The sequence below is a fragment of the Kwoniella bestiolae genome, chromosome 6, assembly GCF_000512585.2.
Source record: "Kwoniella bestiolae CBS 10118 chromosome 6, complete sequence".
NCBI lineage: Eukaryota > Fungi > Basidiomycota > Tremellomycetes > Tremellales > Cryptococcaceae > Kwoniella > Kwoniella bestiolae.
This window is the reverse complement of record NC_089246.1, coordinates 1,906,432-1,923,829: the sequence shown is the minus strand read 5'-3', so window position 1 is coordinate 1,923,829 and position 17,398 is coordinate 1,906,432. Positions and strand designations below refer to the sequence as shown.

Genomic DNA, 17,398 nt, shown 5'->3' with positions numbered 1-17,398 from the left:
GTACGTGAAGATAGAGTCGAGATGATGAGGAAGAGGAAGAGGGATGGGGCACAGGATGACAATTATGTCTATCTCTCTCACTCAACTCATTCATTCATCCTCATAACGACGACCACCCTCCACCCGACTGTTGCAACGCCTAAACCACGTGTTCATAGGATGGTTGAATGGTTGAATGTCGTGGGTTGAGGGAGTTTACCCTGAACTCAACTCTTGGTGGGGTTGATGTTGATGACGGAGTTGGGGTGTTTGATGGCGACGAGAGTGGGGGGAGGAGAGGGGCAGTTGGTAAGTAGCGAGGGGAACAGGACATGAGCATGGACATGCTGATGGACGATGGATCCGTTCGGGTGGGGAATAGCGTCGATGGTAACATGACTAAAGATGACAAGATGATTTAGCGATTTAGCTGGGGTGTATGTTGGTATCGATGAGCGGAACAGTCGCATCCCATGAGTGACAGCAGGGGATGGTGTGAACTTACCTGCATGGGATGATGCCTCTTTTCATCTTTTCGTCTGCACAATATGATAACTCCCTTGAGTGATGTTGTGTAGGTGTGACATGTACTATATAGACTGAGCTACGATGAGGATGATGATGAGGTTGCGTTATGAACGAATATGGAACCGAATAGTTAATCAATTTGATGTTGACACGGTATAAGACTATGCTGTTCTCTCATCATTGGCATTCATACAAGAAAAGGGTGAGAGAAACGCATTGAACCGACAGGATAATGCGAATTCGACGTTTCCCAACGATACCTATGGTGTTTCCCATGGCTTACGTAAGTGACCATCAAGCATGAAATTAGGGTGTAAACATAACTTAACTCGCAGTCTGACGGATACACCGTGCCGCAGTAATGCTGCTTACATGCAAGGTGATTGAGCACCTGGAATGGTCTAAGGAGTTCCGGGTTCTGTGTCTGTCCTGGCAAGATACAATATTCGCAACCTTGGGAGATCTCAGGCAGACATGTATCCCACGATGGCGTGTCAAGTCTGTGACCACCAGATTCAAGTCAGCGTCTATCTATGTATCGATAATCCTGGCTCGTTGAGCCTTGGATGTAGTTGAGCTCTCTTCCATCGCTACCGCCTTTTCTGAGTTGCTTGCTACGAGTGGGGAAATCATTTGGCATAGATGTGCTCACTGAGGCTACATATCAGCGGAAGTGTCCATCCTATTTCCGTCTTGGCAAATTCCGTTCCCAAAGCTGGGTGAAGAATTCAACAGGATATAGCTGGATGGATACGGAGCAGAAATTTGCCCAGGTCTCTCAGGTGACACGATTTACCGCTCACCTGTGCGGTCTCAGCGAGGCATCCGGTCACGAGCAAGCCTCACCTCTTACCGAGAATGCTGACCCTTCTAAGACAAAGCGTATACTAATTCATTCAGGAAGCATAAACTCATTCCAGGTACAAAGTGAAAACTGCACTTGTTCTCTGTCTTCACTAACCCTCCTGTACTGCGAACGGATGCTCGATAGTCGTGAATCTCCAACTCTGACGGTAATCGGAGTTTAAAGGATAAACGAAAAAGAAAGGACCTGCCCTTGCAGGAAGAGAGCCCCTATATCATAGCATGTATCGGAACAAGGGGGATCGATCACCCATGTCCAAGAGCTGTTCATCCGTGTGCTTTTCTCGCACCTCCTCTTCGTCGACTTGATCTCGTTTCTTGTTGATTCTCATGAACACTAGTTCGAGAATAGTAGAAGCGACCAGACCTGCACCGGCAAAAGCGATGGAACTACCGTAACCTGTGGGGTATCGAGGAGCTTCTTTGTCGATGTAAATAAAACCTCCAATCATACCACCAAGATTCCCTACGTGAGCGGGTCAGTGTATGCACATGACTGACTAGGTTCAACCTAGCGGATACTTACCAAAAGTTGTCAGATAACCAAGACCTACAGCACGCTTTGCGGGACCGGCCAGATTGTTCGAAAGCCAAGTGGTTCCTCCTGGGTTGATGGGGTAAAAACCAATACAAGCCAGACAGATTGCAAAGTAACATGGGCCAATGTTGTTCTTGATGACAGGTGCCAGGGGAGCCATGATAGAAAAGGCAACGACCACTAAGAACTGGGGGAGGGCGATGAAAGGGAATCGTCGTTTGAACTTGTCAGAGTACCTTCCGGTCAAGTAAGCACTGATGGCTCCTACTACATAAGCCGGAATGGTCAAGAGCTGCGCGGTTGAAGATTTGAACCCCATCTGCTTTATGATAGTTGGCATAGTGAATTTCAGTGCTGCATGTGCACATTAGTATCCATCACCGGCCTTGAGCGGTCATCGAGCTCACCATAATTTGGAACAGTGTTGGACCAGTAAACCAAGATCTGCAAATAGATCTGCCAGCTCGTGATGACAGACCAGAAGGTTTTCCAGCTGACTTTGCTGGACCGAGCTTTCCCGGCGGTACCACCATCTTGCTCCGCCATAATGAGGGTAAGGAACCTCCTCTCGTCTTCTGTCAACCATTTGGATCTAGAAGGGGAGTCGATCAACACGAATGGGCAGAGTACACCAAGAACTACCGTCATCAAGCCCTCTGACCATGACTATCAGCGAAGGCCATTGCTAACCGTTCTCTAGACCAAGCACTTACCAAGGATGAAGATCCATCGCCATCCATTATAACCACCTACACCTGCCATCTTGGCGATACCAAAGGCAAGAAGACCGGACACCGCTCCGGCGAGGGCACTGGCAGTGTAGAACAAGGACACTCGCGAAGCCATGATAGATCGAGGATACCACTTGGAGCAGATCAGAACGGCTCTGAGAGATACTGTCAGCATAGCGTTTCTTTCCGCTCTGAACTAAGACGACTCACCCGGGAAAGAAACCGGCTTCCGGAATACCCATGAGAACACGGACAACTATGAGGCCAGAGTAAGATTGTACAACACCATGGCACGTCATGATGATGCCCCACGACAGTGTCAAAATGGCAATCCACAAGGACGGTCTTGTTGGGAAGTATGATTGTAGAATCGTGTTCGAAGGCACCTCTGGAGTACGGTCAGTATCAATTGGAGATTGAGCAACGGAGAATCACCTACGAAAGAGACAGTAGGTGGCGAAAAATATGGAAGAGACAACATTGTATTGTACCCCAGTCAGGTTGAGATCCTCGATTAAACCTTCGATTTTTGCGTTACCGAGGTTTGCACGGTCGATGACTGCAATGAGATTCACAGATTAGCCCAGGCAGTGGCTTAAGCCAGTTGATGGACTCACAGGAAAACAAGTATAGGAGAGCCAGCATCGGAATGAGTCTGATGTCGACTTTTCGGAAGGCTTTGTCTCGAGCCTCTTGAGGGAATGAATCCATAAATTGCTGCTCTTCCTGAGTGAGAACACCCCTAGCAGGTGGCTGGGCGTCCTCGATGATCAAGAGGTCTGCCTTCTTAGCGTCAGCATCGGTGAAGGAGTTCGAACGACTGAGTGACATAGTGGCGGGTTGTATCTTGGCTATGCGCTGGAACTTGAGGGATGGGCAGATATACCAGACCATCTCGACCACCTCTTCGAGCCCCTTATATACACCTGGGAAACCCCGTCCGCTCCAAGTTGTGGCCCCTCCGTGCTCCGGGGGTTCTCCAGTACCCCCACTATCACTGTCTGAGTTCTGATGTATATCCGGATCTCGGCGCACGGATTTTGCACTTTTAGCTGACAGTCTTATGTTACCAACCGTGGTTGCAAGATCCGGTGCGGCGGGATTAGAGCAGTCCCACCCTGCGAAATATAAAAATTGAGAAAGAGCCCAAGCCTAGACAACCTGGTATATCCGCGTTCCCGTACTTCCGGGACCCCGAGCGCTGCATCGTACAAATGAGACCAAGATGCGTTCGAGTGGGAAGGACGCTAAACGACCTTGGTTGTTGTGGGGATCATGCTATCTCTTCTGTGTGTCGGTGTTACAATGCAAGAGTTGTAAGCCACCCGATGCTGATGCAGGTCTCTAGTCAGCAGCATGCAGTGAAATATGGTACAACTGAGCTACGGCCTTATCGCCTAGTACCGCTAAGGGCACCATCGTGGCAGGCCAAACTAATTTAGCCCTGTATGATGACAATATGCCATGACTTTGAAGGTAAGGTGATGCATTCCGCGGAAAGTATGTTATTTCTACAAGGTAAAGGAAGGAATGAGCTGAACTGTAGTCAATACATACTCATACATACATGAACTAATCACAATTTGTTTATCAAATTGGCGATATGACCGCCTAAAGATTGGCAAGTCCCGGCGCCGCCAAGATCAGGTGTGATCACTTGACTGCCGCCCGATTCCAAAGCAGTTTCGATCGCCTTCATCATAATATCCGCGGCTTCCTTATAGCCAAAATGTTCCAGCATCATCTGACCCGCCCAAATCATACCAACAGGATTGGCAATACCCTTCCCAGCGATGTCAGGAGCAGAGCCGTGAACGGGTTCGAAAAGACTAGGCCATGTGCCCTCAGGATTGATGTTACCAGATGGAGCGACACCGATAGAGCCAGTACAGGCGGGTCCAAGATCGGAAAGGATGTCGCCAAATAGGTTAGAGCCGACTACGACGTCGAAAAGTTCAGGACGGAGTACGAACCAAGCAGTCAGAATGTCGATGTGATATTTGTCGACCGATACATCTTGATATCCCTTGGCCATCTCGGCGCAACGTTCATCCCAATACGGCATTGTGATACTGATACCGTTTGATTTAGTCGCCGAAGTGAGGTGTTTCTTTGGACGAGATTGGGCGAGATCAAAGGCGTATTTGAGCACACGATCTACACCGATTCTACTCATGACAGTCTCCTGAATGACCACTTCTCTATCCGTGCCGGGGAACATTTTACCCCCAATTGAGGAATATTCACCTTCGGTGTTCTCCCTAACTACCCAGAAGTCGATGTCTCCCACTTTCTTATTCGCCAACGGGCAGGCGATACCTGGCATGAGACGACAAGGTCGAAGTGAAATGTACTGGTCGAATTCTCGACGGAATTGGATGAGGGATCCCCAGAGTGAGATATGATCGGGAACGAGGTTTGGCATGCCGACTGCTCCGAAGTAGATAGCATCATATGGCGCCAAGGTTTCCTTCCACCCCTCCGGCAACATTGAACCTGTTCGCAGGTATCTGTCGCAGGTTGCCCAGTCCTTGAATTGCTCGTCCAGCTCGATATCAAGGTTGAATCTGTGGGGGATTCAGGGGATCAGGACGATAAGTAGCAAGGGATGGGTGAGAATCCCCAATACTCACCTTGCGGCTGCAGCACGTAAACAAGCTAAACCTTCCGGCATAACCTCTTGACCTATACCATCTCCAGGGATGACAGCGATCCTAAGTGCTCGGGGCTTTTCGACGGTAGTGCGAATGGGCATGATAGATGTGTTGATGATCGCGGGAATGCAGGATGGACGTAGTTGGGGAAAGTTTGATCCCACTTGGGATGCAGAGGTTCTTTATATTCAGCCAGGTTCATTAAATCGATACACCGACCCGGACCTGCGGATATACAGATGTGCCGTCATTCCGGTATTGCACGATTCCAGATCCGTCCTATCCAGCAACACGTGTTGTATCCGCGATTGCTGATGCGTGCTAGTCCCTAACCCTTTTCCAGACAATCTGGCAAAGGATAGGCAGCTTCCACGATTTGAGTGAGCTCTAGACAGAGTCGTCTCGAATATAGTCTCCTAAGAACTCTCGGCGAACCCATGTGACATTTGACTGTAGATACAAATGCATACGACATCTGTTGATCTTGCACTGATAAGCTTGTGCACTCTGTATTGTGCCAAGCGAATGACTGTTTACAACGGGAGAAAGAGACTAAACATATACCACCGCATATCATGTCAACACTTGCGTGTTTCTCCGTATACAACGCTGAAACATGAAGGTGATCACCCATGAGGTGATGGCCCAAACATCAACCAAGCGGGCCGATCAAATCAGCCCAGAAGTCCATCGAGGTATCGGGTTCGATGGCGTCTCCGACAGCGGATGAAGAACCCCACACCGGGCTGGCGATAGTGGGCAGTCAGCCATTTCACGTCACGCTCAATGCTGACAACACTCACAGTAAGGTGCCGTCCAACGTTGGTTCCTGCGAAGGGTCTGAATCGCCCTGTTCATACCTATCTTGGTCTATGTAGTTGGAAGCAAGCTGGAACAGTGTCCCAAAATCCATTTCGGGGTTTGCAGTTGCCAGGGGAGCAGGAGGTGGGATCCCTAGGGTCTCATTGGCCAGTTGATTAATCGGATACGCTGGTTGTTGCACTGGCAGATCTGAGATGAGGTCAAGTGAGCCCGGAACTTGACATCTGTTTTGAACCCACCACTTCGTTTAGCAAGATCGATCGTGAGCATCGCAATACTTGTAGCGGATTGCCACCGAGCGCTCATGATTGTTAGCAGAGTAAGTGCGTTATTGATCGCAGTGCAGGCCGAAGTGTATGGTATCTCTCCCTTCCAGTACGCGATGAAAACGATATGAATAGCTGTGGTGATGCGTCGAAGCTGCATCCATGGTAGGTTTAGCAGTCCAGAATTGATGACCTGGAATTGCGAGTGAGCATGGTGGTCTATGCTGTGAGCTACCCACTCACGTAGCGATGATAATGTAGGAGTGAAAGAGCACTAGTTGCGCATATGGCAAGGGAGGAGTGACCAAGTAGGGGATGACCTAAGAATGGTGCTCTCATAGCTATCCGCAACCTATTTGAGAAGTTACCAACTATAAGACCATTGGAGTCTTCTCGAAACGTTCTCCCCGTCAGCAACTTACCAGTTGTAGTGGATTTGCCGCAACAGCTTTCCAGCCGTGGCGCCTCTGGCACTCGGCTCGACATTGACCTCCCGGTCTAATGAGATATCAAACGTGCCAGTGCTGAGCCGCTCCCGTAGACCAAACAGCTTGGCATCCAGCTGAAGTATCAGCTCTGCGGATGCTGCGTCACCCTTGTCGGTCTCCCCTGAACCCTTCTCAGGTGATTGACGCATGTGCCGGTGCTTGTTACCATGCAAGAGCTCGAGCATTTGACCCGAAGTTCGAACGAGATCGACAAAAGCACCAAGAGTTGTTGCAGAGCTTGATGGCGTTTCGAAGCCAGACATTGAAGCAGGATTGAGAATTGGGTCGAACAAATCTGGTGAATAATCATGCTGTTTGATTAATGGTGGGCTGTTGTCCAAAGCGGCTAGATAACTTCAGATGCAGAGTTATGAGCGACAATCATCACACATCCACTTACACGTCAGAGAAATACACATATAGATATAACACTGCTCTCCTCCGTGCGACCGCATAGTCTGATCTAGGGTGCTTCTGCCTTGCCCCGGTCTGGAAAACGTCTAGATCCATAGATATCGTCCGGTTCAATCCAATCTCGTGAGCCATCATGATTGCTCGAGCAACGAAATCTCGTGACCTCCTTCCCATAGATGTGTTGCTGACGAAAGTGTGAAGCAGGAACAGCGCCTGTACAGCAGCTTCAGATGGATGTTCCACCTCATCGAGCTCGTCTTGCGCTAGTCGGAACAACGTGAGCGGGATCATACCAAACTGGGACAAATCACCGGTCAAATTGACACTGGGATCTTGACCGCCTGCAAGACCACTGGCAGTGGTAGTCGAGCTAGGCGTTGAGGGGTGCAAGTTCCGATATGACTGGCGTTGGTCATCCCACGTCTCCCGCCTGAAACTTCCGAGCGCCAGAACAGAGAGGAGTAGGGCTGCTTCGTCATTACCCACTTGACCTTGATCGCCTATCGGGGCCGGTGAAGAGAAGAAACGCGAAGCTATATCATTGATTTGCGGCAGATGCAAGAAGGGCGTGTTGTGGTGTATAGCACCGAAGTGAGAGCCTATCCATTCCCGTGCTCTCAAAAGTGAGGTCGGTGTACCTGGGGCGAGACCAATCTGTTGCAGAGTCATACGTGGTGCAGAGCGAACGGAGAAGATGTGCTCAGAGGGGATCGCAAGGGATACAGCTAGGCCTGCAATGGGCACAACGTAGGGTCAGGCTTCTATCACCTACATGACACTGCTCACTACGACAAGGCTCACCAAATCGCTCCGCTGCTAAGTGTTCCAGGATCTCCTCCACTGTTCTAACAGCATTGCTTGCTGATGGCTTTGCATTTTCCGCTGTGGGCATCGTACTCGGAATCCCTGGTACGGGGCTCGAACCAAATGAGAGCTGGGTAGTGCTTATGTTCTTTCCCGATGTTGTGACGCCCGCAATGCCTGCCGGAATCAGCGGGTCGAAAGACACAGAAAACGGGTGACCATTCACGGGCTGATCAGGCCGCAGATTTGCCGATGATTGCGAGATAGGTGATGGAATGGGTTGGGGAGCTGTCACGGCAGCAGTTGAGGGTGCAACAATTGTCACTGATGATGCTGGTGATAAAGGCCTCTTGGAAGCACGTCTCGGGGGATCCCTGATAGTTCAGGTCAGCGAGCGCTTCTTGAGACCACTTACGAACCTGCTAGGGCGAGCTTTCTCACGAAGCACACATTCTCCTTCCTTCTTCCTCTTCGCACATTCACTACAGACAGATCGCGTTGCTATGTCGCATTTTGTTTTGCGTATTCGACAAGGCTCACCTATGGGGCCGTCATGAGCTCATGAGACATTGTCTGGAAGTGACAAGACTTACATGCCCTGCTCACACGGGTGATCGATGAGACGATGCTACCTGTGTCAGCGGTCACTACATTCACTTGGGAGTCTGCATCGCCGCCGCTGTTATCGGAAACGAGGCTCGTGTTCTCATGGCTCATGTTGAGAAGCCGAGGGTTTTTGGCAAAAGGTAGTGAACGAGATTCATTGCATGGAATTAGACAACAATGAGGAACGGATAATGGTTTGTTGACGGCGAAGCCATATCCGGTTTGGTTCCGTCTTTCCCATTCTTAATTCCGGGATAACCTCTGTAATTCCGGACATTCCCTTGTGTTGTGCTTGGACGGGTACCACAAGTGAAATATCACGAGCTCACTGAATCCTGTGCGGTTCTTAACACCATTTTGGCGAGTGAATGATGAAAAAACAATCATTGGGTGATCTGAGGTATCACGGAGCTTGCGACATCCATCATGGTTCAATTTGTGAGACTTCGAGTACGCGTGGAACAGCTGTGACATGCTCTCAACTGTTAACAGTCGATAAAAGTGGTCAGGATAAGCACCCAACGATCTTTTCTCAGGCGACGCTATCCCTACGAATGGAGTGATTACATGCGAACTACTTCCATATCTCCTGAAGACACTCCACCATACTGGGTTTGATTTCTTCAATCTTGGTGACACTCATGAGTCGCATCGCGTTCAGGATCTCGTTCTCTAGTACTGTGACCTCTGGTCAGTTTGGTGATATGCATTACGGTTGCGGTCACACTTACTTCGCACTGTCCTGATGACACCTTGCTCTCCATACGCTGCCTGAGCGTAGAGGAACGGTCTTCCTAAACCAACTCCACGAGCTCCGAATGCCAGAGCCTGAAGCACATCAGTCCCGCGTCTGACACCACCATCGATATACAGCTCAATTTCTTTGCACAACTTTGGGTCTTCGTAGTAGATTTGCCGCAAGCTATCAAAACCTGTTCGGGCTCTATCAAACTCTCTTGTCAATTCCGGTTGAGCAGAACGTGACAAGAGGACTTACTGGTCAAGTTGTCTACCTCCGTGATTGGAGAATATGCACCCTGCTAAGCCAGCCTCCTTGGCTTTTCTCACGTCCTGGGGTGGGTGGATCGCGTATCAATGAACCTGCAAACACCGCTCATACAGAACTCACATCGATATGACAGACACCCTTCAGGTAGATAGGAACACCCTGAGCCAGTTCTTTCAGCTTGACGAGATCTTTCCACTCCTGTGTCGGATCGTGATAGCCAGGTGGATCAGAGAAGGGGTCCATCCTCCTCCCCGGCTGGATGTCTCCGGTGGTACCCTTCAGCTTCTCCGTACTCTGTCGAAGATCACCGACATTTGAGTCCACAGTCAGAAGCAATGCCCTATCCAAGTGTTAAAAGCCAGGTCGCAACAGCATCGCTTCGGGACAGCTACTCACTGGCAGCCCCTTTCTACCGCTTCTCGAACTTGTGCTTCATGTTTCGATCGATCCTTTTGCAGATATACCTGGTAGACTATTCCCATTTTCTCTCCAATTGCTTCATCCATCCGATCCTTTTCATCTAAAATCTCTTCGAGGGGAAATGATGCCGCAGCAGAAATACCCTGCACAATTCCCGTCTTCGCAGCCTAACGATCAGATCAGCTAAGTTGCACGGATCAACAGCAAGGAACTTACTCCTCGGGTTATATTCAATTCTCCGTCTGGATGACCCAGTAAAGCGTTCGAGGAAGGGGACACATAGATAGGTAGAGCCGACGGTATGCCAAATATGGTTGTTTGCGGAGCGACGGTATTGACGTTTTTCATGATTCTAGGCAGCAAACGACATTTTCGGAAAGCACTGCGATTTTCTGCAGTGGAGTAACCGTCGAGCGATGATGCACTATAGTAATTGGCAACCCTGGGGCTCAAGAAAGACTTTGCCGCTTCCTTCATGCAACGAGTCAGTACCTCTGACAATAGATGAAGCTGACTATCGAGCTCACCTCGATCTCATCTAGTCCCAACATGGTCTCTGGAGGAGGGAGTTTGGACCGTGCACTGGCTACCCGCTCCTGTTCAGCTTTCACTGCTGTTGCGGACTGTACCCGAGTCAACTTCGTTTGAACCTCAAACCGGAATTTGATGAGGAACTCACAGCAGCCACCTCTTCGGGGTTGACATATCCCTTGAAGCTCTCGGGAGGAAGGTTATTCTCAAGGGTTTTCGGGGGATGAACTGGCTTGAAGATCTCACTACAACGGTGACTATAGTCAGCAATTCCGTTGCTCTCCATTATTGAGATCAAAATAAGAGAAAAGAACATCTCATTCACGTGACATCTCGTCCGGCGTTTGCTACAATTATTGCTGATCCTCCAGGGTGGTATTTGTGGAAATCAGACACGCTGGAGGGGAGTGACATCAGCAACTGTGTTTTGTCGAAAGGTACGTCATGCATGGAAGGCAGCATAATTAGATCAACTCACTCGAAAACCTTCCCTTCTACTACCACCCACGCATCCTGGGATAAATTATGTCTCGCTACTTCTTTCAACGACAAGTACTGGCCCTGTACCTCGGCATCTGGTCCATGCTCCCCGCGCAAGTCCTCAGCAGCATCCACTTCAGACTTCTTGTGCTGTTTCTTGGAACCCTTCGCGCCAGACACAACCCCATCTATATCCTCTCGTTGTTCTTTCTCCACGTTAACCTGGCTCTCGGCAACAATGGGGCGGGTGAGAAGGCCAATCTAGTCAGATATCAGCCTTTACCCTCCAAGTTTAGATTCTGCGGCTCACAGCGAGAACACCTCCCGTCAATGCCAATATTGTGAGACAACCACCTGGAGATCTTTTGGAAGACGGATGCAGATTACTTATATAAGACCGTGTTGCCGACTTTCTGGCTTTAGAAATGAGACCGACTGATGTAAGATTTCTGGCTGCAGTACGCGAGGCCGGTAGTATCTGTGTAATCATGTTGAAGACCTTATGGAAGACGTCTCGATCTTGGAATTGTAAAAATGACCAGTTAAGTTATGTATCCAAATTTATCTGAGTGTTGACAAACTCGATCACCAGTGTAGGCTTTTCGGACTGGTGCAATGTGTTCCGGCTGTGTAGATCCGCTCACACCAGATCTGCCGTATATCCGTACTCATCTTTTGCATCGTGCCTGTCGCTCATTTGTATTTCCGTGTTGCTTGCGATTGGAGTTCTCGGCAGGCATATGACATTGTTATAAGTATACCCCCGTTGGCCGGAAGCTTTGTGTATCCTTCCAATCAACATTCTTACCAAGTTTAGCTGCCCCAGTATGTCGTCCCGCAGGGTGGTACTTTTGATGGGTGAGTGCTGTCCGCGAATCACGAGGAACACTGCAGCTGATCGATTATCGATCTGCAGGTCCCATGCCCTATATCCGCGAACAGTTTTTCGCCAGGGTCTCACCCTTTGCCGACATCGTAGAGCTCTCATCGAAGAGCATGCCAGAGTTTCAGGAAGATTTGAAGACCAAGTATCGAGGTCTCACTGCTATCTACCATTATCGGGATCCGGGAAGTTACTTTGGATACCTGGGCGAAGAATTCTTCAGTTGTTTACCCGAGACTTGCAAAACAGTCTCCCATTGTACGTCAGCTCCCAGCTTCATGATGAAATTGGCAAGAACTAACACGCATTGCGCCTGTAGTAGGAGCGGGATACGATGATATAGACGTGGCTGCAGCCGAGAAGTAAGGAGTCACTGTGAGTGCATCAATACCACTTAGAAATCATCCACCACTTATGTTCGCAAATCTTCGACAGGTAACCCATACACCGTCCGCTGTCGATGATGCGACAGCGACTACCTCTACATACCTGATAATATCAGCCATGCGGCAGTTCTCGAGAGCTGAGGTAGCCTGTCGTGAAGGTAAATGTCTACCTGGCTCTTCCCGAATGAGGATCTCCAAACTCATGATTCGATGACAATCACAGGCAAATGGAAGAAAGCATTACCACTCGCTCGGGATCCCGAGTACAAAACCTTGGGCATAATTGGTCTGGGAGGGATAGGTACGGTAGTCGCTAGACGTATGGCTTTGGGTTGGGGTATGAGAATACTCTATCATAATCGCCGTGAAGTTGCGAACCCTCCTTCAGATTTTCCGATAGAGTACAAGGCAACTCTGGATGAACTGCTTGCAGAATCAGATGTTGTTTCAATCCATCTTCCCGTCAGTGCATACATCATGTTACCTTTGCAGCCAACACGTTCATGGAAAATTGAGTTGACAAGAACATTTGGCATAGCTGAACGATCATACCAGGAACATCTTTGGGAAAGCTCAATTTGACGCAATGAAGCCGAAGAGCGTGCTTGTCAATACCGCTAGGTAAGCAAATATAAAACCTGATATTTCTCTCGAAGTAATGCTCAAATTCTGTACTGTAGAGGCGGTTTGGTAGACGAGACTGCCCTTCTCGACGCACTTGAATCCCAAAAGCTACATGGGGTCGGTCTTGACGTCTATCCAGACGAGCCAGCCATCAATCCGGAGCTATTCCAATATCCCAATGTGACGTTACTCCCTCACATGGGAACGGAGTGAGTCGTCTCCTGTAGCATGGACGAGACAAAGGAAGGGTTTTGCTGACGCAACTGGAAAATTCAGAACGTGGGATAGTCGTGATAAGATGGCTTTAATGGTTTTAGACAATATCCTTGCAGCGCTGAAAGATGAACCTTTGCCCAACATAGTAAGTGAATCACCATATTTGCTTTCTGCGTCAGATAGACCCGCTAACCTTGTTATCATAAAGGTCCCCGAACATCGATAGAATCTAGATATCATACAACATGCATACTTTGCCACTCTCTTCTCGCCCTTTCGACAAACTGCTGGGTGAACGATGCTGCCTGCGGAACCCAGCACTGTGATACAAGATGTGCAAGAGGAAGTTTCCCCGACATTGACGTTGAGCCTCACGCAAATATTTCATCTGTAGCGCAATCAGAATAATACTTTTAATGCATCAAGACCGAACCAGATGAGGTCGTTGATGTGGCTTACCACGTTGTGTTTTTTGGTAAACCATCGCACAGACTCGCACTCACCAGTGGAGAAGCACACACAAGCATATATACATGTCTCAATGGCACTTGAACATTTCGTTTCGTCAATACCTTGTAGAGCCTGAGTAGACATCACTGTCCAGACTGTCAGCATTCTTAAGCCAGTTGTGTTTCGTAACTACAAATTAAGCGGAAAAAGTGTATTTGTAGAGTTTTAAATAAATAATGATAAGCAGGACCCAAAAAGCGGGGACAGGGCAACAAAACGCCATCGCAACTTTTGAATTGATCGCAAGGGGCAATTACTCAGATCTGTATTCCGAGATAGCTGGTGGAATATTGATTCAATCTTTGCCAAAAGCGAAGGCGGTTCTTATTTCGACCTTCCTTGTCGCCGATCACCACTTCATAGACTCACCGTCTACTCCACCTCAGTCATCATCAATTGTACTTATTGGATCACTCATACTGAACGAACAAGACAAGACAAGACAAGACACGACTACTAAATCAATTCACACCCCTCCTCACATACGCCATTCGCTATCACTATGGTTGTAAGTCCTCACGTTCCATCCCACAACGTTATTCATCCCGTCTAACCACCCAAGATCTTTCCATAACCCAGAGGATCTCATTAACGAGTAGGCTCATGACGATACTGTGTGTAGAAGAGGTCTGGAAGAGTTGTAAAAGTATGAGGGTGTAGTTTTATGCTGAAACAGTGTAGACAGCGGTGAGGGGCCGCTGGCAAACACAATGATGAAATAAAGATGATATGACGACTAAGTATAATATTTGAATGGACCGGTGCCAGAAAGGAATCCTTGTATCACGGTCCCGCGAACAGCTCTGCTTGTGCCTCTTGATACCCCATGTCCCGTATAGAACTTCCTTGCTTATTAAGCTCACACCAATGTCTGCGATAAGAGGCGAGAGACTGGTCGTCAGGCTTCCCCATTGAACCGCGAAATCTTCATTCTACGTACTATCGGTGACACTTCCAGCTTTGGGGGTCTATGTCAGGGACAATCCACTTCCGCACACACCTCGAGATATTTGCTCTATGAGCATACATTGGGCCGTCCTCTGATTTGCACTGCGCCGAAAAGTCTACCCAGGATGGCCTGTTCTACCGAATTTCGGTTAAAAGTTCACGATTTCGGCAAAACCTTTTACCGAAACCATATACAGTCAAAGTCACGTATTGATAAGGTGATTTTGGTCGAAACTGTACTCTTCCACAACTCCTGTGAAAGCTTATCATGGCCTCGGCAAGAATAAAATGCTTATCGTCCGATTTGTCTGATAGGTCAATCGGACGAGGTATATAAGAATGCTCTTCAGCAGCGTGCTCCCCCTTGCTTCATCAATGTTCGATTATCCTTTCTGAAACATGAGGTCACACTTTACTAACTTGGCGACAATCGCTTCAGTTCTTACTGCAATCTCGCTCACAGCGGCGGGTCCGGTAGAGGTAACAAGAGACTACGTTAATGCCACGCCCCAGGTTAAAACGATTTATGAAGGGGGAGAACAGGTCACCTACCAAGGTTATCTCAATGCGACCACCAATCTAGAGCAATTCGTCGGTACGTTGACCACGAAGATTCGGGTTTCTGTCTCGAGCTGACGAACCGATCAACACTTCAGGCATTCCCTTCGCTCAACCTCCCATCGGGAGATTACGATTCCAGCGTCCTCAGCCTTGGAGCCCAGACAATGTCACATTTTTCAATGCGACGACGCCTCCCCCAGTGTGTGCTCAACCGGGCAACAACGTGAGCCTATCTTTTGTTCCTCGACGACTAAAACCTTTGGTCACCGAAAACATGTGTGTTGATGGGTCTAATTCGGTATCTCAGGTCTCGACAGAAAACTGCCTGCAGCTCAACGTCGTTCGGCACACTGGCGTGGAAAGTGGGGAGAAACTTCCTGTTCTCGTTTGGGTCAGTGCAGCCCATATATGTGTCCAAGGCAATCTGCTGATAATTCATCACAGATCTACGGTGGAAACTATGTGAGCGGATACAGGTAAGTCTCCTTGATTCCTGGACCGGGGGAACCGTTCCGTCTTCCGATTGATGAACGTCCTGTGTTCCAACGACACTGATGTCCTCGATCAATGGATCCCCATAGCATGCTTGAGGCTTACAACCCAGGTCAGCTTGTGCAAGATTCGATCGCACTTGGCCAGCCAATAGTGTTTGTCTCTATCAATTACAGAGTCTCAGCGTACGGAGGTCTCCTTGGCGCACAGGCGATCGAAGTAGGCGCCACCAATACTGGTATACTGGACCAGCGCTTGGCTTTACAATGGGTGAAAAAACATATTTACGATTTTGGTGGTGATCCGGACAAAGTGACAATTTACGGACAAAGTGCGGGTGGGGTCAGTCGTGTTTCCAGTTTCAGTTGCTGTTGATCCGGCTGATGTTCCTCTGGTTTAATAGGGATCAGTCGTCGGACAATTAGTAATAGAAGGTCAAAAGCCCGAAGGACTGTTCTCCGGCGCTTTTGTTTCTTCCGGTGCTTTTGGTTGGCATTACGGTCGTGATGCTGTAAGCGATTGGAAACGTTCTGGTTACGGGAATGCCCTTATCGCTGACTCCATGACAATGGTCCCTTCAAGTATCTCGGCTATCAGAACACCCTTTATAATTTGACCAATTGTGTCGATTCTTCCGACCCAGTGGAATGTATGCGATCCGTCCCCGAGGCAGACATGTGGACCGCCGTGAACTCCATCGGCTCGGACATGTTTGGATCCAATTTTGGCCCAACTTTCGGTGATGATGCGATCCCATTGGATCCTAAAGACCTGATTCGACAGGGCAAGGTGGCCAATGTCCCCTTGATGGTGGGTACCACGACGGACGAGTTCACAGGCTTCGTTACGTACCCTCTCAACACGTCCGCAAACGGGGCGAACTACTTGGGAAGCTCGTTCTTGACGTTGACCCCTAAGCTTGGATCCACTTTATGGCCTCTTTACGCGAAGTGAGAGCCTCCTGAGCTGGATGATGGTGAACGGGATCAGTCGGCTGACAAAGCGGCAGCTTCTCGGATAGTGAAATCCTTCCTTCAATCGCAAATGCCTCCTTCGTACCCACCTATCCGCCCGCTTTCCTTCGTACCGCCGCTGCTTCTAACGATATCCTGTTTCATGCAAACAGAGAGTTTCTACTCAATGCCTTTGTCAACCAATCCAGACCCGTTTATGGCTATTCGTGAGTGGTTTGAACTCTTATCGCATATATTTCTTTGCAGCGGAACTTGACGGAACATTTGGCAAAAAGCTTTGGTCAACAGACCGATGCCATCGCAAGCAGTGCCACTCAGGCAAAATTCGGGGTGACACACTCTGGTGATACTCCTTGGTGGTTTGGATCTACGATCTCGGCGACCAGAGGGGGTCAGCAGCTCGGAACGGATATGCGCCGAGCTCTTATCTCATTCGTGCACACCGGCAATCCCTCAACCAAAGGTAAGTCTGGGCTGCGACGTGTGCTTCCCTTGACACAAAAGCCAAGCTGAAGCAATGCGTTTAGATTTGGAATGGGAGGACTATGCACAATCAAAGTCGTCAATCATGTCTTTCAAGTCAAATAGCACCGGCATGACCTCCAACACGAACCGAAGAGCTCAGCTGGATGCTGCCCTCGGCTTTTTGGGATAGCTGCCCGTTAAAACC

The 17,398-nt window shown here is 49.0% G+C and overlaps 8 protein-coding genes across 8 annotated transcripts; 4 read left to right on the top strand and 4 right to left on the bottom strand.

Moving 5' to 3' along the window:
• Window positions 1-1,586: 1,586 nt before the first annotated feature.
• I302_107914 (uncharacterized protein) lies at window positions 1,587-3,471 on the bottom strand (the record flags this gene model as incomplete). The annotated part of the gene is made up of 7 exons (XM_019192958.1): window positions 1,587-1,837; window positions 1,898-2,263; window positions 2,317-2,565; window positions 2,623-2,795; window positions 2,851-3,028; window positions 3,080-3,199; window positions 3,258-3,471. The coding sequence occupies 7 exons, from the start codon at window positions 3,469-3,471 to the stop codon at window positions 1,587-1,589; spliced, it is 1,551 nt and encodes a 516-aa protein (XP_019044435.1).
• A 745-nt stretch (window positions 3,472-4,216) lies between these two features.
• On the bottom strand, window positions 4,217-5,395 carry I302_107913 (tartrate dehydrogenase; the record flags this gene model as incomplete). Its single annotated transcript, XM_019192959.1, has 2 exons — window positions 4,217-5,207; window positions 5,274-5,395. The coding sequence occupies 2 exons, from the start codon at window positions 5,393-5,395 to the stop codon at window positions 4,217-4,219; spliced, it is 1,113 nt and encodes a 370-aa protein (XP_019044436.1).
• Window positions 5,396-5,946: 551 nt separating this feature from the next.
• I302_107912 (uncharacterized protein) lies at window positions 5,947-8,805 on the bottom strand (the record flags this gene model as incomplete). The annotated part of the gene is made up of 9 exons (XM_065870563.1): window positions 5,947-6,040; window positions 6,098-6,305; window positions 6,356-6,536; window positions 6,626-6,734; window positions 6,805-7,224; window positions 7,271-8,015; window positions 8,086-8,450; window positions 8,504-8,570; window positions 8,682-8,805. The coding sequence occupies 9 exons, from the start codon at window positions 8,803-8,805 to the stop codon at window positions 5,947-5,949; spliced, it is 2,313 nt and encodes a 770-aa protein (XP_065726635.1).
• A 463-nt stretch (window positions 8,806-9,268) lies between these two features.
• I302_107911 (uncharacterized protein) lies at window positions 9,269-11,624 on the bottom strand (the record flags this gene model as incomplete). The annotated part of the gene is made up of 11 exons (XM_065870562.1): window positions 9,269-9,372; window positions 9,426-9,637; window positions 9,692-9,765; window positions 9,824-10,043; window positions 10,100-10,290; window positions 10,340-10,594; window positions 10,651-10,746; window positions 10,803-10,899; window positions 10,980-11,051; window positions 11,133-11,395; window positions 11,445-11,624. 11 exons carry the CDS (start codon window positions 11,622-11,624, stop codon window positions 9,269-9,271), a joined length of 1,764 nt encoding a protein of 587 aa, XP_065726634.1.
• A 431-nt stretch (window positions 11,625-12,055) lies between these two features.
• Window positions 12,056-12,383, top strand: I302_107910 (uncharacterized protein; the record flags this gene model as incomplete). The annotated part of the gene is made up of 2 exons (XM_065870561.1): window positions 12,056-12,275; window positions 12,337-12,383. 2 exons carry the CDS (start codon window positions 12,056-12,058, stop codon window positions 12,381-12,383), a joined length of 267 nt encoding a protein of 88 aa, XP_065726633.1.
• A 48-nt stretch (window positions 12,384-12,431) lies between these two features.
• Window positions 12,432-13,469, top strand: I302_107909 (uncharacterized protein; the record flags this gene model as incomplete). The annotated part of the gene is made up of 6 exons (XM_019192962.2): window positions 12,432-12,561; window positions 12,627-12,865; window positions 12,942-13,024; window positions 13,084-13,236; window positions 13,304-13,388; window positions 13,452-13,469. 6 exons carry the CDS (start codon window positions 12,432-12,434, stop codon window positions 13,467-13,469), a joined length of 708 nt encoding a protein of 235 aa, XP_019044439.2.
• Window positions 13,470-15,100: 1,631 nt separating this feature from the next.
• On the top strand, window positions 15,101-15,742 carry I302_107908 (uncharacterized protein; the record flags this gene model as incomplete). The annotated part of the gene is made up of 4 exons (XM_065870560.1): window positions 15,101-15,296; window positions 15,358-15,485; window positions 15,570-15,653; window positions 15,707-15,742. The coding sequence occupies 4 exons, from the start codon at window positions 15,101-15,103 to the stop codon at window positions 15,740-15,742; spliced, it is 444 nt and encodes a 147-aa protein (XP_065726632.1).
• Window positions 15,743-15,844: 102 nt separating this feature from the next.
• On the top strand, window positions 15,845-17,383 carry I302_107907 (uncharacterized protein; the record flags this gene model as incomplete). The annotated part of the gene is made up of 6 exons (XM_019192963.1): window positions 15,845-16,096; window positions 16,158-16,265; window positions 16,337-16,704; window positions 16,764-16,934; window positions 17,004-17,191; window positions 17,256-17,383. 6 exons carry the CDS (start codon window positions 15,845-15,847, stop codon window positions 17,381-17,383), a joined length of 1,215 nt encoding a protein of 404 aa, XP_019044440.1.
• Window positions 17,384-17,398: the final 15 nt, after the last annotated feature.